We start from the raw sequence: 23206 nt of genomic DNA on the forward strand, positions 1-23206 counted from the left end.
TATCTTCAATGGAGAGGACACTTTTATCTAGCATCAAAGAAACAAAACTGGTCAAATTTTGAGGAAACATCTCTGCATCTTGTTTTCTTTCTTTCTTTTTTTTTTTCAATACACAATCTTTTTCTGTACTAGCAGAAACATATCGTGATTTTCCCAAATCAGTCATGTTGCTGAAAGGTTTTAATCAATGACTCAGGGCTCTATGGGGGTCACAGAGAGGCCTTAAAAAAAAAAAATACAAAGTATGCTCACTGCAAACTTTCGTTTCTGGGGAAGGCTTTTTCTTTCCTTTTTTTGAAATAAAACATATGATATTTGAGGTAAATTTGTGTCTAGGTAACAAGGGGCAGTTTTGCTAGGACTATGTTAAAATTGTCATGGATTTCAAACACTCGGTTTTAAAGCTTCTATCATACACCAGAACAAACATGTAAGATGCTCTGATGTCCCACATTAAATGTCATTTGTTCTGTATATAATTTGAATGAGTTTTTATGATTTTGCTTTAAAATTATTGGACTGTGAATAATCCAATTAATTCATGATTGACTATGATTTTAGACAGTAATAGTTCACACTCAGGAATTCTTAAAGGATTAGACAATCTAATTCATAAATTGTTTTCAATTGTAATGAAATTGTATTAATACTAAGTTTAACAAGTAATTAAGTTGACCTGATATCATAATTTTTACTGATTTAATTAAACCATCATATCAATGTTATTAATGTTAATGTGGCAGTTTTTAAAAAAATTTGGTACTATTTTAAAAATAAGTTTTAATTTTCCAAATAAAGTTGACATTCAATAATATATTAGTTTCAGGTGTACAACATAGTGATTAGACATTCATATAACTCGCAAAGTGATCACCCCAATAAATTGGGTACCCATTTGACGCCATATAATGTTATTACAATATTATTGACTATATTCCTTATGCTATACTTTACATCCCCATGACTATTTTGTAGCTACCAATTTGTACTTCCTAACCCTTTTCCTTTTTTTACTCATTCCCTTTCACTTGGCAAACATCAAAAGGTTCTCTGTATCAATGGGTTTGTTTCTGTTTTGTTTGTTCATTTATTTTGTTCTTTAGATTCCACATATAAGGGAAATCATATGGCATTTGTCTTTCTCTGACTTACTCCACTCAGCACGATACCCTCTAGATCCATCCATGTTGATGCAGATGGCAAGATTTCATCCACCGTGTATATGTACCACCTCTTCTTTACCCATTCATCCATTCATGGACATGCAGGTTGCCTCCATATTTTGGCTATTGTAATTACTGCTGCAGTGAACATATGATTACACATGGCCCTTCAAAATTGTGTTCTGGGTTTCTTTGGGTAAATACCCAGAAGTGGAACTACCAGGTCCTTCTTTGAGTCTAGGTATAGCCTTTGTTTTAAAGTCTATTTTGTCTGGTATAAATATGGCTATCATAGCTTGTTTGTTTGTTTCCACTTTCATGAAATATCTTTTTCTATCCTTTCATTTTTTAATATCAAATATTTTATAGATCTCTGAGAAGCTTATAGGCCTAGGCATTGTAAGTAGGCTGCTGAAAAGATCAAACAAATCTGTTCCTTGTTGTGATTATTTTGTGACCATGGAGAAAGAAAATTGGCAGGATGCAAAAATCTACCCTGGGAGTAGATATTCTCTCTCTCCAGCTTTCCATGGAGACTTCCTCTTGGGAGGCAGTGGAGACTTGCACAGCTCTGGATGAGTCCCAGTGTCTTTTTTAGTCATGGACTAAGTTCCTAGGGATAGCTGAAGGGTCAGACAGTACAACTGTTGATGCCGGAGTAATTGGTACTTCTTCTTAGGAATACTAGAATTCTGATGAAGATCTAAAGCCCAGAGAAAAATGAGGTGGCACCATGATGGGTAAAGTTTATGATCTGATGATGGACATAGAGAATTACAAGACCCATTGTACAGAGGAGAAGAGAGTCAAGAAAGTCTGTTGTATTCCTTCTGAATATCTGAAGAGCTGGGATTTCCCTTGCCTTCCACTGCCTTATATAGAGAGACCATAAATCATACCGCTTACACCCAAGGATGCCCTAGATGTTGCATTTCATGGCTGGTTTCTTACATGGCTACATAGTGTAGTGTAGCATTGACAGTTTTTTCTTTCTTTTTTTTTTAAATTGACATCCTCTTTTATTGTCGTATAATTTCTAAAATGCTCTTAGGATCTCCATCACTTTAGGTAAATATGAAAATGTGCTTTTGTTTTTAAAAATGTACTGTATTTCACATTAAAATAAAATTCTATGTGTATAAAGTAACACATATTTTCTATTTAATAAGTAATATATGCTACTTATCTTTACAATCATTATATAAAAATATTCATCTGTCAAGATATAAATTCGAAAAGGCTTATCATGATTTATAGGGCTCAAATGGTATGTTATCGTGGGAATAGACTTTCACTTTGCATTATGGCATCAAAGATAGAATGAACAAACAAACAAAAAAAATAGAATAAAATTCTTTCTTCATCAGATATTAGGAATGAACACATGACAAAAATCAGTTAACCTACTTTTAAAATATGTTACATTTTGCTTCTAAATAACAAAATAAAAAGAAGGAATCACCAGGCTAAGTTTTGTATACCACCCACCTGATTAACGTGAAACTCTATACCTAATAAACAAAAATCGAAAGTATTTCCTCTTTATAGCATTAAGTTTTGTGGTTTATTAAAGAACAAACATCTTGAGACAAAATGTGACATCAGATATTATCATTTTTAATGGTTCCTATAGATGTTCTTTTTTAACGGCCATGTTCCTTATGCTTCTGCTTTGAATTACTTTCCATTGTACATATAAACTAAGCAATACGTGTCTTAGAACAAGAGTCATGTAAGACCATGTAGTCGAGTTCACCATAACAGGGGACTTCAATCTGATCTACAGTAATGGTCATGTTTGTTCACTTTATCGCAGAAGTTCTGGAAGGTTCTAAGACCCTTTGGGGAGGCAGGGACATGAGGTCAAAACTATTTTAATAAAAATATAAGTTAAGACATCATTTGTTTTTCCACAGTGTTGACAAATGCACTGAAAGTTGAAAAACAATGCTTGATATATCTGAAGGTATTTTAACATACGAATATGAACATACGAAAGCAATAGCACCAAATTGTACTAGTAGTTATGTATTTTTCACTGATACACAGACTCCAAGTTCATGTCTGTTTCCTGCCTTTCTCCTGGAAGCCCCTAGTGGGCAAAGCTCGGGGCTATAGTGAGGAGAGAGAATGCCAGAGAAGTGGGGAAGGGCCAGTCCCCATGGCAAGCAGCGGACTTACAACTCGCTATAGTGGGGATGAGATCTAACGTGGGGAATCTCGAAAGGAGGCTATTGCCTTATGGTCCTGGAAAGGGTTAGGCCTGACTCCCTCACTGGGCACTTCAACCGTTCAGTCACCTTCAACTCACAAACACTATATAGAGGATATCTGTGGGAAGCAAGGGACCCATGTTGTCAGAAGGAACAAGTAAAGAAACAGTTGGGACAGGGAGCCAGGGGAAGAAACTTCAAGCTCTAGCTGTTAATGAGGATCATCATTTTTTTTTCAGAAAAAGAAGCCGAGTCTATTGCTTTCAGGAAGACAACTGACAGATTTGTTGACCATGATAAATTTGAGCTTTCAAGCAAAAATTAAAATTTTGAAAAACTTGCATCCACCATTGTGATCTTGACAGCATCCTAATAATTAGATTTTTCTTATGAGATCAGTGGTGGTATTAATTAATACACTGTATTGATTTTTATAATGAAATATGTCAACATATGGAAGATTTGCATGACACAGTGAACTGGTATTTTCTAAAAGCATGATGTTATAAATCATGCCTGGGTAAACAATCCATTTAAATTTCAAAAGAGACCAGTGGATTTTAGTGTAACAGAGCATGATGAGTTTGTTGATCTGTAGCTAACTTTTATGAAACTTCTATATGTTGAATTTTGGAAGGATATTAAGCAGAATATCCACAATTATATGACAAGGCTATTAAAATATCCCTCCCTTTTCAACCACATATCTGTAAAAGGTCAGATTTCCTTCATATATTTTACTCAAAGTAACATATCACAACAGATTGAATTAATATGAGAATTTATATTCTATTGAGCTAGATATTAAAGGGATTTTCAAAAATGTAAAACAATGTCAATCTGTTCATCATTCATTATAGTTTCAGAAAACATAGTTATTTATATTAATATATAATGGTTTTATTATTTTTAATGAATAGATAATTTTTAAATTCTCCATTTTAATTTATAATACGATAAATATGGTTAAGCTTAACTCACATAAAAAAGCTTTTGGGGGTTCTCGATAATTTTTAAGAACATAAGGGGATCTAAGACTGAAGAGTTTGAGAACTGTTGATTTTATATAGACTTGGAATCCCCAGAGAGTTCTCGTAAGATAAATTTTTATATAGTTAATTTGCCAGTGGAATATTTAAAACCAAAAAAAAAAAAAAAGAGAAAAAGAAAAAAGGAAAAGAAAAGAAAAAGCAAAAAAAAAGAAAAGAAAGAAAAATACCACGTCAAAGCACAATAAACATGAGAAAATCTTTGAAAATTCCAGGGAATTTGGGAACCACCATTCAGGAAATGCTCCCCTAGAAAAATCTCTAGGGCAATGTCCCAAATTAAGCTATTACATGCCTGTGAAGCCTGAGGGAAGCAGTCCAGACTCTCAGAGCACTTTTTCAACATTTACAATAAGAGGTAAGCACCTAGGTTCATTCGTTGATTCTTTGATGTTTATAAACCAAATCTGTTGGAATAAATAAAATGACATTGAAAATACTCTTGATTGATCATAAGCTAGTTTACTAAAGTCACTGCTTTTACACTACTTTTTGGTCTGCTTTTTGTGCTTTGATTTTGTAACAATGCTAATAGGAGTGTACATAAATTAAGTTTCCTATTTGCTAAAAATTTCTAAAATTGTTGATAATGTTTTAGTTGAAAAAGGTTTAAAAATATTAAAAAAATTTAAATAAAATTTAGGAGGGGTAATGGTTATTTTTCATTTTTGCCTGTTCAGAATCCATCTAGTCTCTTTCTAAAATAATAGTTTGAATTTCCTTTGGAAACAATATCACCAGTAATCTTAGTTCTTATGGTTCCATAATAGGGGCTAACGCCAACTTCATTCGAGAAAAAGAAAAAAGGAAAAGAAAAGAAAAAGCAAAAAAAAAAGAAAAGAAAGAAAAATACCACGTCGAAGCACAAAAATGGTTCCATAATAGGGGCTAACGCCAACTTCATTCCAGAAGTGGCCATATGACTAAGATCTGCCCAATCAATCGTTCTATCCCCTTGGCCTCACGGATTGGCTTAAGAATGAGCATGCGACCCAAGTCAGTCAATGAGAGCCATCTTCACAGTTTTTCTGGAACTCTTGGGAAAGGGGTATATCTTTTCACAAGGGATGCTAAATCCTTATCGCTTACTAGCTGAATGACAAAATGAATAATTCTGCTTGATCTCTCTAAGCTTCAGTTTGTTCAAAGGTAAAATGGGGGAAATAAAAGTATTACTTCAAAAATTATTTTAAGAATTAAATAAGATAATAAATATAAAGATTTTACCTCAGTGACCAGCATGTAGTAAGATCTCAAGAAATGTTAGCTGTTTTATTATTTACAGGCAAATCTGATCTTTCAGATGCTTCTCATGATGAAGTCTAAACTTCTTCCTCATGATAGTACACATGGTTCACTTCTGTAACCATCCTGATGTGTAGTCTCGCCCCTGTCAAAAGCACTGTTCTCTTAAAGCTACAAGCCTTCTCTTACTCTAGGATTTTAATCATGACGCTACACTCCGCCTGGTGTACGTATCCGTTCCCTCTTCTTTCCCTCCTCCTGGTCTTACAGAACATACTAAACACCATGTTCTGTAAGACCAGGAATCATGTCTATCCTGTTTCTCTCTCTATTTCCCCCAATAACATGATAACTGACCCCTGAGAAGATCTCAAAGTATTTATCAAACGAATTATTTTAAACCTTATTTGAAAGACTAAAGCCAGAGTTAAAGGTAAATTATTTGTACATTTCTCATTAATGAAAAGAATTCCCCCCCCCATTTCTTCAACTTTCCCAAGTTTCCAGTAAATAAACAAAAATACATTGACCAGTCCTCAATTGAATATAACATTAAAAAAAAAAAAAAAAATCGCGGAGGGAAAAATCTCAGTGCCTGTTGTGGACAGCAGATGGCAGTGCAAATATTATTTGCTATGTATTCTGGTTGGCTTACAAAGCTCCCAGAACCAGTCTCTGAAAAAGCTTAGCATAAGTCAGAAAGAATGTTCTTTTTTTTGTAATGTCTTCTATGGCATTCTTTGCGAATACCGTTGGTGTGGCATATCCACAGGGCTTTTCCAGAGAAAGTCAACCACTGTCGACTAGGAGCAATGTCAGGATGGACTCCTAGAGAGGGCACGAGGTGAAGGACATGGGGACCTGGCACTGCGGTCAAAATTCCGGCCAGCATGTTGTTGTCGTGGTTCTCAAACAGGATTAGTTTGTTGAAAGGCAAGTAAGGCGAAGGCACCTTCTGCGTTATCTAAATTTTTATGCCTGGTTAATTATTTTTCCCCAAAAGAATGAGAGAATAATTGGAAATTCAGAATTTTTCTAATAAGAATGAAATTACTATCATGTTGTATTTTTTTTCCCAACATTTAGGTATTTGTGTAGTATCTAATGTCATGGTCTGTGTACATGTTTAGTAGAAATCAAGTTTAAGGGAGTATATATACATATATACATATATGTGTGTATGCATTATATATATATATATACATACACACATATATGTTATACACAATCTATGACAATAAGTTAGCTGACTCTACAGATCTGATCACATAAGACCCATAAGTAGTTTCACACACCAACACACACACACACACCAGTTAATATCGCCAAATTCCTTGACTCCAGATATCTCTCGTAACTTTAACCAATCATCTTCCTAGGGAAAAAAATGGGAATAGGAATATATATCATTTAGAGAAAACCCTTCAAAGTACTGGACAACAGAGCCCAGTCCTGTCTCACTGCATCAGGCGTAATAACGTCTTCTTGCTGTACGAGAGCGAGAGCCATCACAGGCAGGTATATGCTTCTTGATGTCAGAGGTCATATGCCATCACCTCTCAGTTAGCTGTTCAAATAGGAGTTCTCACAAGTAGGTTGAATGAGTAACTAACCGAACCAAAAACAAAAAGCGTACATAATGTTGCTCTGTTTTAGGAAACATCCCGCCTATGTGACATGGTTGCTCAGGTGCTCGAGAATTAATTTTTAAATATACCAAACAATCAGTTATGAACATCTCTCAATTAGTTATAGGAACAGAGAAATTTCATGGCTAGAGAGCAGAAAAAATATTTCTTCTTTGAGTTTATGAGGCAGGTTATATGGGGTAGCATTTTACCTTCCTAATTCTGTTCCCCTGGGTTTAGGATAATAAGACATTAAGTGACTTTGTAAATCGGATTCCTGAGTTTAAAATCTTGGGAGTTTAAAATTCATAAATGACTTTCTGTAATTTTTAGTTAAGACCAGAATCACTGATGTGGTCAGCTTGGCCTGTCCCTTGTCAGGCTCTCAGTCCCCTCCCCGGCCACAGTCCCTTGCCCTCTGCCCTCCTTTCAGCCACTCTCCCATGCATCTGTGTCACAGTCCCTTGATTATTCTTTCTCTTAATTTACCTGAAAGTTCGTTTCCCATGTCATCAAGATGCCCTGTAACAAATTCAAGAGGGAGGGAGTACAGTGTCATTTTCCTCGGTGGTGACTTTCACCACCGAGGAAAATTAAATTTTTAACTTTTGTGATTAATAGCAATCTTTCCCACTGGCACACGCTCAATGCTCGATAAATCTATATTGAAAAAAAATAGGTGAATAAATGAATAGATGAATAAACAAATGAGTTTTGAGCATGGAGGTGGAAATAGGGAAACCCAACCTAGTTAAATTATAAGAGAGCTGTAGTAAGGGTCAGAAAACCAAAATCCATTTCTTGACTTAAATCTACTACTTTACAATCAGTCTGGGTAATTTACTGGACTCCTCTTCAACTTCTGTTTGGTCACCTAAATAGATCATAACACCAGACCATAGATATACAGGTTTTTGTAAAAACCAAATGAGATAGCACTTACAAAAGTATATTAAAAGTTAACACATAGTATATAAGTATAAGGCAGTATTATAAATGGGTAATCCACAAATAATCACAAAGGTCATAAACTTAAATTTCGTAATTCAGGTTAAATATAATTTTCAATAATCTTGGAGCAAATTTTGGAATTATATCAGGTTCTGTTTTCTTTAAATATGTGTATTTCACTGTTAATTTGAACAAAGAGAACCTTAGATGCAATCAGAAAACAATGTGATTCTTTTCTCCCCATAAACCGGCTCCAGCCTGCTCTGGCAGGAAGGAGGGCAGTTATTTCTTGTCCTTTGGAAAAACACTAGGCCAGGTCCCAGAATTTTCCTTTTCATGTTGATATTTAAAAATTCTTCAGTTTCAAAGTTGAGAGGATACGGAGAAAAAGGAACCCTCATGCACTGCTGGTGGGACTGCAAATTGGTACAGCCACTATGGAAAACAGTATGGAGGTTCCTCCAAAAACTAAGAATTGATCTACCATATGATCCAGCAATCGCTCTACTGGGTATTTACCCCAAAGACTTGAAAACCCATATCCCAAAAGATATTTGCACACCGATGTTCATAGCAGCATTATTCACAGTGGCCAGGACATGGAAGCAACTGAAGTGTCCTACGATAGATGACTGGCTAAAGAAACTGTGGGACATATATACAATGGAATATGACTCAGCCATAAGAAGAGACGAAATACTGCCATTTGTGACAACATGGATGGACCTCGAGATAATCATGCTAAGCGAAAAAAGCCAGACAGAAAAAGTTGAAAATCACATGATATCACTTATATGTGGGATATAAACCTAAAAGCAACAAATGAGCAGGACAAACAAACAGAGACTCATGGACATGAACTATAGACTAGTGGTTACTAGTGGCAGGGGCGGTGGATGAAAGAGGTGGTAGACAGGGGAAAGGGGGTCAAATACAGGGTTTAGGGGGAGGGTGAAGTGGGTAAAGGGGATCGAATATATGGTAGCTAAAGGAAACTGGACTCTGGATGGTAAACACAATAGAATATATAGATCTCAAATGATAATGTACACTTGAAAATTATATAATTATATTAACCATTGTTACTCCAACAAACATAATTAAAAACTAAAAAAATAAAAAAACATTCTTCAGTTTCTTCAAGTCACAAAAAAAGGTCTTATTGAAGTAATCATTATAATACCTCATCTTTACATTAATTACAATTTTTAATTTATTTCAAGGAAACACTTCTCTCCTGGCCTGTTTAGGCTTGCTCCTGGCACACAGAAAGATGGCCTCTCTCTTTGCCTCGTCTCCATGTTCTTACCTCTCTGTCCCCTACTTGGTCCCCACCATGTCTCGCCTCACAAGGGCAGAGAAAGGAGAAAAAATGAAAGATGAGAGGGCAGAAAAGGTCTTCCTGTGACTGGCCATCTCTCACCTGAAGATCTCCTGGCTGTTTGCCCACTGGGCAACCTGTAATGAGCCTTGAGGCATGTCCAGCAGAGTGCCTGATGCTCTGGGCAGTCACATGACCCAAATCTACTCCAGGGTTTCTCCCTGTGACCTAAGCTGTTACAAGTAAAACAATTTACACTAATCTTTAACCTACCATCAGTGTCTGGAGAGTCACTTGCCATGCAACTTTCTGTTCTGTGATCACGGGCCATTCAACTAACTTTTTGTACATTTTTTTTTCACTATATCCTCTCAATGGCTAGACACAAATATCTAGCTTTCCAAGTGGTCCCATTAAAATGTCTCTCACTGGATTTTCCACTGGGGGAGACGCTTCCCACTTTTCACCCCTCCTCTATAGAGGATGGACACTCATTCTACATGCATGTGCACACACACACACACGCGCGCGCGCGCGCGCACGCTCACACACAAAAGACCATCTCAAAGTCTCTCTAATATCTAGTTTCTAGCCTCTCAGCCTCCTCCCTGGCCAGTCCCACTTTCCCAGGCTAGAGATGAGAGCTCATTTAAGAAAAACAAAATTCATTTTGGTCACTTCCTTTGCTAGTTCTGCTTCTGTGGTCTAGCTGTGGCTGCTGAGTGTAAGAAGAGTTACTTTCTATTATTTCATAATGGTCTTTATAAAGACATACTTTGGCTATTTTAAATGGCTAGCTCACTCCAAGTTCTCCTTCTCTGGTTGTTTCTCAAAGCCCTACCACCATTATCAGAAGAATACAAATAAAACTATATCTCCGGTGAAGACATCTTGTAGCAGGCAGAAGTCACAATTTTCCACAGAGAAATGAAGGCAAGTCTATTGGGGTTATGACTTACATTACTCTCCAAAGACTCGCCAAGTGAGAACTCTGTCCTGTGGACACTAGAATGCAGAAAGGAAAGAGTTAAACTCTGGAGTGTGAAAACAGTGAGCAGAACCTAGCAACGGGATCTGGCCAACGTTCCCTGAGGAAATAACCAGGCACCCAGTTATAACTGGGAAACGGAGCAGAACTGTCTTTGGTGCCTGAGTGGACTGTGCTCCATGCCAGCCTTGAGGGCAGTAGGCATGAAAGTCCACAGCTGCCGGGGGTTGACATGGAGCCAAGGAGGAAGTTAGTCAATCTCCTACAGCGAAGCTCAAATTACAGTGGAAGCCTGAACTCTGCCAGATTGGTTTGTTGTTCCTGTTGCATAAGAAAAATGAATGTAACAAAGAACTCTCAGTCCCCATCAATACACAGCCCTGAGTGGTGAAAACATGACCACTCGAAATGAGGCTTTGAAAAGTGGGATGGCGAAGCGAAGAAGGGAGAGGGGATCTTCACTTTCTACTTTGACCTTTTGTTTTTCAGTGAGTGTGCTCTACTCGTACAATAGTAAAAGATTTCCATTTGAAAGAAAACCAGCAATATTCCAACAGACCATGGTGCTTATATCAGTTATTCCATACTACACCCAAACTCGGTGACTGAAAACAACAGTCATTTAGTTTTGCTCATGAGTCTGTGGGTCAGCTGGGTGGGGGTTCTGATCTTAGCTGGGCTCACTCATGCATCCATGGTCGGCTGAGGGTCAAGTCTCTGATTCTGGTATTTGGTACTGTGCTTTCTCCCTTGTTTGGGTAGCCAAATTCTGAGGACTCTTGGCTTTGCTCCATACATATGTCATTCTCCAACAGGCTGCCTTAAGCTTGTGTATTTAAATAGTGGTGAAAAAGAGAAAGTGGAAGCATTCATGGCCTTTGGAAGCTGAGGTTCAGAATAGACCGGAGTCACTTCCATCTCATTCTATTGGTTGTTGCAAGACACAAGGCCAACATAGAGTCAAGGAGTAGGAAATAGATCTTACTGCTTGAGAAGGAGTGATGAGCCAGCGCACTGCAAAAGGAGTGGATGCGAGAGGAGGGGAGTAACTGGGGACATGACTGTAACCACAGCACCCGAAGGAGCCAGGCCATGCGAAGAAATGGAAGGAAGAGCAGAGGAGATCTTTGGGAATTATACGGCCATGTTGAAACCTTTCATACCAATCAGATTCTAAAAGTAAATCTTTTCCATCCACATTTCTATGAATGAGATGCAGGGAACCCTCTGTCGCCTCGCATTTGCCTGTTTCCTATTCATCGAGCTAGTATCTAATTTAATGTTACTTTCTCCGAGACGCTTGTATAAATTACCTTCCTTTTAGCTAGAGAGTAAATTATGTGATTGTGCCCAACATTTTCCTTCCACGACACACAAGAATCTGTTGTTTTCGCTTCTAGACTATGAGCTCTGAGAGTACAGAGTCGATTCTACCATATTTTCCTTGCACCCCCCTGTGCCCCCACACCTAACCCCTGCATAGGGCAGAGTAGATGCTAAATACATTTCTGTTAGAAAATAAACACAAAGAGAAAACCGAATTAACAGATGAATGAATGTCAACTCGGATACGTATTAAAGAAAATGTGTACATTTGCAGATATCAATACTTTCTTGTGATTCCCACATCCTGCCAACATGATTTTAAATCTCACTCATTGCTACCAAGCAGAACTGAAACACCGTGAGAGGTTAAGATTACTTTTTGGTAGCTGTGTATAATGCAGCAACCAAGTATTTAAAGCTTGTACCTGATCTTGTCTCCAAATTCCATAAATGCAAACTCAAAGGAATCCAAAAATGGCTGTCGCATTGGCCTAAAAATCTTTGTTTAAAAATGCACAAGTGAGTTAAGCACAGGCTGTTGCACTAATAGTAGTCACACAGCCAGGGATAGCTAAAGAAAACCTCATATTGTATTTCCATGAGCTGAGCTTTCCAAAGGAAACATGCGTTCTTGGTCTTAGAAAAAGATCAGAGACTTTCCCAGTAAAATGACATGGAAACAGAATACGCTTTGCTCTGCTAGTTATTATAAACCAGCTTTGTACGAGGCATTTTTATGCATTTTTAAATTCCATCCTCATAATGACCTACACAGCAAGATTTCCTTTATCTTTTCTGTAAAGAGAGAGAAACTGGGGCACAGCAGCGTTATATAATTTCAAGTCATAACCATCAAAGTATTAATTTATTAACAGCATTGTAAAGCGTGATTTACTTGCACTAAAAAAACAAAACAAAACAAAACAAAACTACATGGATTTATTATGGTTTGCCGGGAAATACTGTCATAAATGCTGCTCCACAATTCCCAGCCCTGATGCCCAATTCTATCCTGCTCTCTTGTTTTTACTCCTCTAAACTTATGCACATGGGACTCTTTGTCTATGAAGGGCTGACTCATAAATTTTGAGTTATGGCTGCCAGGAGGCCTAGCAGCAAAGTTAGCCAGTCATTCCAGCGTTATCTTATCAAGTACAGTAAATATGTTTCAGAATTTTCAAGAGGAATGCATCTTTCTTATAAATCCACCGAAAAAAATTCAGTTCTCAAAGACGACACTCGTAGATTCCACTGCAGTCCCCTTTCTGAATCCCAGTTTTCAGTTGCTTACATTAAGTGGCCCCCATTCAGCTAGATGTCTTTCCCAAGTATCTACTTAGGCCTTTGGCTAAACCCCCTACATTTCTGTAATCTTCCCAATCTTCAAAGATGTGATTAGAATACGAATTAGAGCTGCAAACATCTTAAGAACCATGGTTTGGGGCACGCGTACTAAGTGTCATGTTGGAGCTAGAGTCCTCATCAACCCCAGCAACATGACCCACGACTTCTTTTGCTGCACCTGCTTTACAAACTTCTCTGTCTCAATTCTGCTCAGTCCAAGCCTCAGCTTGAATGTCACTGCATATAGAAAACTTCTCTTCATTGCCCTAGACCAGTGATTCTCTCCGCTTTGCTGCAAAGATATCTGCAAAGGTATTTGGAATCACGGTGATGACGTATTTATTGAGTATTGTGTTCCGGATACCGTGCTAAGTATGTCCAGATATTATCTCATTTAATTCTTACCTTGCACTCTCAGTGGTATCTGTGAATTAGGTACTATTATCATTCACACTTTATGGATGAAGCTCAGAGAGGTGAAGGAACATACCCAATGTCATCAGTAATAAAAATCAGAATCCAGATTTAAATCCAGATCTGCTGGATCTCAAACTTCAGTACTCAATCATTTCATACATACGTTTATCATAATATTTACTCTACAAATGTGGTATGCAAGAAATGGCACATTTCTTTTGTTTTCTTTAAATAAAATTAAATCCATATCTGTTTTTCACTTCTCTGAACTTGTGAACAAAGGATTCCTCTTGGATATGAAGGGCTGACTCATGAATTGTGGTGGAAAGGTTGTCCTAGAATAGGTCACAGAAAAGCCCAGAACTTCTGGGAGCATAATATACAAGATGGCCTTTCTAGTCTTCAGCTTATACTGGTTATCATAGGGGAGTTTGTTTTTCAAACATAAAAAGCCCCTTGAAGTAGAGAAGTCTATATTTCGGAAGCTGGAATCAGAAAGCATCAAACCCAGCCTCACTGACAGCCCCATGCAAACCCTACTCCACTTGACCTCTCTCCCCATTCAAAAGCCAGACCACTTTGCCAGGATGCTGTGAAGCATTATTCTGCTGCTGGTCCTTTCTATTATTCGTGGAATGCCAGACTTCTGTGCCTCTTTCAGAGTTAAGAAATCTCCCTTCCTTCTTCACCATCAAAGATCCTGAGCCTCTCTCTAATCCCCACTTTTAGCCGTAGCATAGCTTTCTCCAGGAGCGACAGTCTCAAGAAAATGATAGCCAGGAGGGCAGATGTCTGCTGGCACCTGCTGTTTGCTTCTGCTACAGCCCAACCTCTTGTGCTTTAAGATCAAATTCATGTCTCTGCGGAATGGTCGTCACTTGATTTCACAAACCAGAAATTGTGAATTGACAGCCTTTACGTCTTACATGGCCAGAGAAAGCAAATTATTAGAATCAATGTTGTTTTGAAAGTTGAGCTACATTTAAAAATTGGGAGTTTTCACATAATAGAAATTAAATCTTGGAACTTTTATCATTTCTCATGGTGAGCATCAGCTGGCACTGAGTAGCTTCTGCCCCCTAGAGATGTCCTGTGCTTTCCAGGTCATGTGCACTTCCATTGTTCAGCCTCGTTGTTTGTCAGTTTGCAATAGATTTTCTTTGTAATGGAGAAATATTTCTCTGTACCTATGCTTCTAACAAATGTTGGAATACATCACTTAGGCCACAAGGGCTTCAAATTTCAAAACAAATGGGGGAAAAATTTTTTCTTTGTGAGAGCAAAGGACATTCCTAGCATGCAATGTGCAAGCACAACATGTCCGTTTCGAAGGAGCCACCTCTCCGAGTCCCCTGCCTCACGTTACCTGCCTGTCCTCCAGGCACCTCGTTCATATCCCACAGGGGACTCCTCAGAGCAGCAGAAACACACAAGGGTGAATGCACAGAAGCTCAGGTCTTTTAAGATCCTTCTATAGAGATTAAGTCAAGGTCTGTGAATTTACTTCCAAAAATGCATCTTCCTTCTTTATCCTATGAGGAAAGTTTTCTCGGTATATTTCTACTCATGTAATAACAATAATTGTTATTTTTGAAAAGATCTGGTATAACCTTGGTTTATGACTCGAAGTCTCCCATTAAGCCCTCTATCTTTTCTTTTTAAGCCCACACTAATTTTCTGTTATTCAAATAATATTAAATGTACAGTAAACAGTATATAGGTAACACAGTATGTAAACAATTGAAAGGAAAATAACACATTTAATTATAATCTAATTTGTGTTGAATGGTTTTGTGTCACAGAGAAGCACAGTACCATGTTTTAGTTAGCCTAAGGTATGTGTGGTGGGGATCAGGGGGTTCATTCCCCCAAAACCATTGCAGAGCTGGATATAAGCTGCTTGGAAATTTTTTGCTGATCGAATCAGTGATTGAATTCCAAATTTTGGTTAATACCCTACTTACTTGTACAATCTCTACTTTTTCTCATTATTTTCATGAGCATTTGGGTCCCAGCCCTCCACTGCCTTCGAGAATCACCCTCTAGGGAATGACTGTTTTACTGAACAACAGTGACTTTAATAAAGTACCACGGCAACTGGTGGCCACGTTAATTAGAACTGAGATCTGACACATGCCTTTGCTTTACTTCAGCAATTTCTCTGCTCCTCAAAAGAGCTGTTAAGAACAACTATTTCAAGTGGCTAAACCACTTTGGGTAAAGCAATAGCCTGTGACTGGTAGCAGTGTGAGTGAGTGTGTGTGTGTGTGTGTGTGTGTGTGTGTGTGTGTGTGTGTGTGGAAGCAGGAGGAAGAGAGAGAGGGCACAAGCCAGAGGCTAGTGGAACTATGACATTTTCTAGATTAGTATTGACACATTTTAGCCTCTTTCTTTTCAGAAAAATAAAAACGGCCAACTCAACAGACATTTTTCCTTTTCTACTTTTTTTTTTTTATAAGGATCGACTCGATGGATATAATTGTAGTGTTACGTTTGGGAGGCACTGACTTTTAAAAGTGCAAATAATTACAATGCTCTTTTGAACATGCATGCGAACAGCTTCGCTTTCACGTAGAGACCCTAACTTGTGCCGAAGGTATATAAGTGACTATACATTTGCCCCTACTTTTCATATTTCTTTTAATGTAGATACAGAAACATCTTTTTTTTAATCAAAAATGTAACAAAAATCTTTATCAAAAATGTAACAAAAATCTTTTTTTCCTTCATCTTTGTTTACCACCTTCACAATCTAACATGGAGAATGTGAGGGAATACGGATACGTATGTCATTTCTTCTGGTCAGTAGGCAATTTACTGCTCTACAAACAGAGCTGAAAGACTCAGGAGAGCAGATTTAAATGCCATAAAGCAGAAGAGATGCTTCAGGAGTTTGCTGTGGAAGAAAGTCAAAGTATGTTACAGATTCTGTTCACACTTTGAAAATATTGGAAGGGTCATGTTGAAGTGTCAAAGATGTAAATACATACTACCCAGTTTATTCAACTTACTAAGTGATCAGTACGAGTTCATTGTGGACTGTCTCATTGTTTTGTCTTCTTTTATATCATAGATTCTTCATCCTTTGCCCACATTTTGAAATGATTGGATTCCCCAGTGCCCAATCTCAGTTTTCTTCTCATTGCAGTTTCCCGTTCTCTTAGTTCAGAATCTTCTAGTTTTAACCATTCCAATGGTCCTTAGTCTCCATCTCTAATTCCACTAAATCTCTTCACCTCCAGACCTGTTATTCCAACTCTCTACTACCTTCTCGGTTAGATGTCTCGGAGCACTTCCAACTTAAGTCGAAATTTAAGTCCCAACTGACTCATCTCATTTGACTGCCTCCCAGTCAATGGCCTCCCAGTCACCTATGCTTGGAGCCATGGAGTCAACATAAGACCTTTCGTGATGAAACTGAATTACATTATACTTATCTTTAAAAATTCTTTAGATGACTATAAAATATCCACCACATAATGTTCAACACCGAACCATGATGTGGCAGATACTGTCCTTTGCTTATGCAATATCATCCCCCCCTTATCCCTGCAAACAGACTATTGATTTCATTTCCAGGTACAAGGAAGAGGCCCCTTGATTTAAGAGAAAGAAGGACCTTCTATAAGCCCCTAAAAATCCCATTTCCATTCATTCAGCAACTGGTCCAGAAGACATGTTCTCTAGTTCTGACCAACTAAATGGAGGGAGAGGCCACTGGGGTCTGACATGCCCAGAACTGTCACAGTCAGCCATGATTATGAAAAAAAAAAGAAAAAAAAATCAAGGTAAGCAGAACAGAAGAGGTAGAAAGATAGAAAATTTCTGGGTCTTTAATGACTCACTTAATGGTTGCAAAACCCCAATAGTGCCTACTTATCTTCAGATTGGGTGCTATACGAGCTAACATTACATAAGCCACTGCTAACTAGTACTTGGTGCCTAAAAGCATTTCTGTCTACTACACGAGGTTCTTCAGAGTTCTCACGATCTGGCCCCACCCTACTTTATAGCTTTTTCAGTCCACCTTCCCCCACCCTTCACACCAAACACAACAGGTTCCATCCACAGCACTTTTGGTTTTCACTCAGAAGGCAGACTTCCTCCTTCTCTGTCTTCTTGTGAGCAGCCTTAATATTTCAAGCTCTAGGTCAAATGTTGCATCCTCAAGTAATTATTTTTTTATCTACCTAAAGCCCCTGATTATTCTTGCCAAAATCATACTCTCTCACAAAAAATCAATCGAATTTTTGTTTCGCATATTATTTGTGTATAATGCATTACATTTTAACGATCCATCTGTCTGTCTTGCACTTGACTTCGATCACCAAAATGTGAAGATGCCTTATTCATCATCGTGCTCCCAGATCCTAGAACAGTGGCTGTTACACAATAAACACTCAGGCAGTGCTTCGGTTTTTATAAAATATATCTTTGGTCACAATAGGAACAGACATCGTTTATGTTTTTTAGTTAGAACCGGTATAGGTTTTGATAGTTTATTTTTAAATACAAATAATGAACCTAAAACTAATCATAATTCTCAATTAAATGGTGATGTCATTGGGAATTTTTTTCCTATAAAATACTATTGGTTCTTTATGTTTCTTTTTTTTTTTTTTTTGACAAAATGAACAGATATCTTTTTCTCATGCACTTATAGCTATTTATACTTTACTATCAAAAATAGATTTTTAAATTTCTGCTACATTCACATAATGTTCCTCCTCTCAGATTTAAACTCAGGTTATTAAATTGGTTATCCACATGACACATGATATGGCTGCATCACCAAAGCTTTAAAGTAAATTTTTGAATGTGGGGAAGTTATTGCTCTGATATCTTTTTCTCATGCACTTATAGCTATTTATACTTTACTATCAAAAATAGATTTTTAAATTTCTGCTACATTCACATAATGTTCCTCCTCTCAGATTTAAACTCAGGTTATTAAATTGGTTATCCACATGACACATGATATGGCTGCATCACCAAAGCTTTAAAGTAAATTTTTGAATGTGGGGAAGTTATTGCTCTGCCTCTGCCTGGGGACTATTATAGAAACATCTCTTCCCAAATACAAAAATGATTAATCTTATTTTGATTTTAACTTCTGCATGCCTATCAGAGAGAACACAGGCTAAATTCATGTAAACTGCTTTCCAAGATGAGTATTAGAGTTGAAAAGAACATTAAAGGATTGGCCTTTTCTTCAGAGCCCTATGCTCTTAAGGGGTAGAAACCTGAGGAGGCTGCTTGCTTATTTGTCATTTGTTTCAATTGACAGCTCTCTGTGAGTCCATCCTGTAGATGAATCAGTTCAAAGCAAATATACACTGCTTTAAAAAAAAGTTTAATAATATTTATTTATTAAAGATGCAAAATTGCATTGCAGATTTTGACTTAATCCAAATTTAAAGGAGTATTGGATTAGAATTTTCTAAATCTTTTGACTTAGATTTGGAAACTTAGTACCGTGACGGTTCCTGTCTTCAGCTCACCTCTTCAGATGTCTCATAATATCTATTTTCTCGACTGCCTTCAGATTATTTTTGTTACATTTTCATCCTCAATTTTACTTCTGTTAATTTTTTTCCAGTTGCCTAAAATCTTTTTTGAAGCAAAGGAGGCATAAACTTTAAATCATTTAAACTTCATAAATTAAGGTTGCTTTAGGTGAGGACTCTGGATATAGATGAAATTTGGTACTGGATGCTTCGAGTTGTCAGAGCTACTACATTGCATAGCTCCAAGAAGTATCATTCACTTCTCTATTGTTCACGTGCATAATACTCCCTGGAGTGGTCCAACATATTGTTACATCCCTTTGTGTGGAGGGCTATTTATGCTGTCCCTGTGAGCGAACAGAGATATCCCTGGCTATGGTTCTCCAAGTGATAATCGCATAAAAGCAGTTTCTAGAGACACAAGGAATTCCTGTCTGCAAAAGCATTATCGTTCTTACCTGAGCTGTGGTTTCCTGCTAACAAAGTGGGGCTCACAGAGCATCTTCCTAGTCTACTGGTGACCACGGGCGGCCCCGGTGTTCCATCCCATTCCTGAGCTTTGACAGGCTCTCTGGAAGACGCCCCGTGATGTCCTCTCTCCTTGCTGTCCAGCTTTGGTAGAGGTTCCGTGCTGTGGCTTCGTACTTTCAGCTCCTCTGTCGATTCTGTGTATTAATTAAAATTACATTTCATTAAACAAAAGTCAAACCTTACCCAGGTTTTATTTTTAAAATTAAAGAACAATTTTCTAAAATGCTTTCAATTTATTTTGGGGAATTTAGATGTGTGTTGATCATTACAATATTTAAATAAAACAGGGTCAGAGATCACACTTTTTTTTTTTGCGGAGTGCGGGTAATATCGTTGGGAAATAGTTTTCTCTTTGGAAAAGGAGAAGCTCAATGACTCTTGATCCTTCTTTGTTAACTCTTCCCTGTGCTCATCTTCAAGAAAACTTCTTAAAGAGCACTTTACACTCACTCTCTTTACTGTCTCATCTTTCCTCCACTCCACTACCCGCTGTGACAAGAATTCATTCCAGTCACTCTACTAAAACTGCTTTTGCTAAGATCGCCTAGTGCCTTCAAGATGGCAAATTCAGAAGACATTATTAAGCCATTTGACAACTCCTTGATTACTCTCTTATTTACAGCTTTAATTCTCTAGGCTTCAGTGATGGTCCATCTTCCTATGTTGTGTTCTATGTCTAACACCGTTTCTTTATCATCTGTATCTTCTCTTGCTTCATGGTTGTTAGCCACTGTTCTTCCCATTCTATCTTTCTGTGATTTTATCCTCCAAGAGTCAACTAGCAATTGAATGGTTGTTAGTGATTTCCAAATATTTTATCATAAGCCCAGACCATTCTCCAGAGCTTTAGACCAAAAAAAAAAAGAAAAGAAATCCAACTGCCTGCTGGATGAGTCCATCAAGATGCTCCATAGAAAATACAAATTTAACATTTCAGATACTGAATTGACACCATATTTCACTAAACTAATGGTTCCTCCTGTTCAGCCAACATCAAACTAAAAGATTCCTCTCCCTTTCTTTAACTACTACTACCCATTAGTCAGTAGATTCTGCAGAATTTATTTCTGAATATCTTGTTCTCCCTTCTGTTCTACTTTGTACCACATCTACCTCAACTTCTCTGGTTCAGCCTATAATCAGCACTCTTGAATTACTGCAACTTGTCTCCTTTATTGTGTCCTTGTCTCCCCAAAGTACAAGCTCCAAAGCATATGTTGCCAAAGTGATCTGCTTAAAATGCAAATACAATTGAAGAACTTCAGAGTTCCGGTCAAGATGGCAGAGTAGAAATAAAAAAAACAGGTTGGCTCTCAAATATTAAAAAAAGTTATTTTGACATAAAAAATGCAAATATGATCAATTATTATTTTAGGGGATGGATATGATAGTCATTGCGTAATGCATGCACAGAAGTGTTCAGAAACACATGAAATAAAGATGGTTTTAAGAGTACTATCTTCTTGCTGCCATGAGAACAGTGTTATTTCAGGAAATAGCCATCCTGTAATACACATAGAGAGGAGTTTAAATACAAAAATGAACAAACAAAATGTAATTTTACTCATAATGTACTCCTGACTAAAATTCTTCCAGAAGCTTCCTGTTATCCACAGAAATGTCTATGTGTCTTGTTATGAACCACAAGATTCTCCACCATCTCTCTCTTCTCTTCCTTTAGAAATTTTTCACTTCCTGCCTGAACAATATATTTAAGAAACATCACCAAGTTGGTTATAACTTCCTTCTCTCTACTCCACCTCTAGCAAAAACAGTGCTGTTTCGGACAGCTACTGCCTCTTACCTCGTCCGCTTTGAATAGACTTATAGCTCGTTTTTGCTCAGCTAATCTACTCAGTCCCAGGGTATATGGTCATCTCTGCACTGACATTGTCTTGTATTACCTTTCTTTATATTTGCTCTTCTCAAAAGGCTCTGAGTTCTTTAAAGGCAGGCTCTGAATTTTGTTTTTTGCTTCCCCCCACCCCCCGTTTGGTGCCTCCAGAACCCTTAGCATATTGCCCGATAGGCAATCAATTAATTAATTAATTAAATAGGTCTCTCAACTCTGCTGGCATCTTTCTGATGTGTGTAGGAAATACAACATTCCTAACAGAACAAGAGAATTGAGTATTATAAATTATGAAAGGAGCACAGAGCTAATACTATTTTTAAAAATCTGGTTACCTAACAGTCACGAGTTGTAAAATTCACCAGATTGAAATTTTAATTCGAGTAAGGAATCTTTGAGAAAAACTGTAGTGGCAAAAAAAAAAAAAAAAAAAAAAATCACAGAAATGATTCACTGAACCTGTATTTTGTTTTCTTTGAATGTAGGTTCAAATACTCATCATATTGCAGAATGACAATGCAAATGTCACACTTTGTTTCCCTATCACCTGCATCTGTGGGGCAGAGACAACAGTTTGTAATACCATAAGCAGCCCTATGTGAAAGGAGGATCTGAGAGTTCCAGCTTTGCAGCCTTAGCCATGGTCTTGGGTTGATGACCTATGCCACTGAGCACTTCATTACTCCTCTTGGAGTCTCATTTTCCTTAACTGCAAAATGTAGATAATGCCAGCCTTGCCTAACTCCCCCATTTTAATGTGAAGGCTCTAATAATATTCAACACTGGAAGATAGTTTGAAAACTAAAAAGTGTCACACATGTAAAAAGCCGTATTAACTTAAATAAATTCTAGTAATTTTTCTTTTACGGATTTCTTCTTTCTACATTTGGACTAGATAATCACTGAGAGACTGAATATACACATGGAAAATTTCCAGACCACATATAAAAACAGAACTCTAAACCTTTATCTAAAGTAACCAGCTCGGGAAGCCAACTTATACTCTTTTAAGTCCGACTTCAGGAATTCAGACCACTTTCTCTAGCAACCAGTCTGGGAGGTCAAACAATAACCTGTGTAACAAATGACCCAAAATAGCCAAGACTTTTGGCCCAAGTTCTAAAATAGGGCCAAACAGAGAAAGTAGACTATATACCCAAAATTAATCATGGAGGCTGCCTTGCTTCTAGTTAGCCTGCCTACAGCTTTCCCAGGCTGATAGCCTCCATTTGGGGCACATCCGAAGCTTTTTCCACCATATGCTTTCCCACTCTTCTCCCTGCCTTTTAGTCTCTGTCAGACATAAGTGGTAGTGGCTGACTGCCTGTTATATAGCAAGCTCTGAATTAATAGCCTTTGCCTGTTCTCATTTGTTTGGTCTTCATTTACTTCTACATTACGATAGCCCCTTCCAGCTCCAAGATGCGCTGCAGTTGTGTAAACACATGCCATGAGCATCCTTCTATGAAACAGAACTTAAACCAGGAGGTTAGCTTCATAACAACAACCTTAGAAAGGTTCCTGGTCTTTAAATGGTCCAGTATATGAGCCTAAGTCCCAGTTACACTGAAATCAAATATAAGAAGTCAAATATTTTACAAGAAATATACTCCAGCATAATGACTACAGCAAAACAATTTAACCAACACTTGCTTTTCAGTGCCCTAAGTC

General features: G+C 37.6%; 1 protein-coding gene across 1 annotated transcript in view; it reads right to left on the reverse strand.

Moving 5' to 3' along the window:
* NYAP2 (neuronal tyrosine-phosphorylated phosphoinositide-3-kinase adaptor 2) overlaps positions 1-23206 on the reverse strand; it is a 192569-nt gene that overhangs the window by 5667 nt on the left and 163696 nt on the right. Inside the window, exon 5 of the mRNA XM_006906661.1 lies at positions 19611-19817. Within this exon, the coding sequence (XP_006906723.1) occupies positions 19611-19817 (207 nt within the window). The remainder of the gene's footprint in view (positions 1-19610; positions 19818-23206) is intronic.

Source organism: Pteropus alecto, unplaced genomic scaffold (genome assembly GCF_000325575.1).
Source record: "Pteropus alecto unplaced genomic scaffold, ASM32557v1 scaffold110, whole genome shotgun sequence".
Classification (NCBI taxonomy): domain Eukaryota; kingdom Metazoa; phylum Chordata; class Mammalia; order Chiroptera; family Pteropodidae; genus Pteropus; species Pteropus alecto.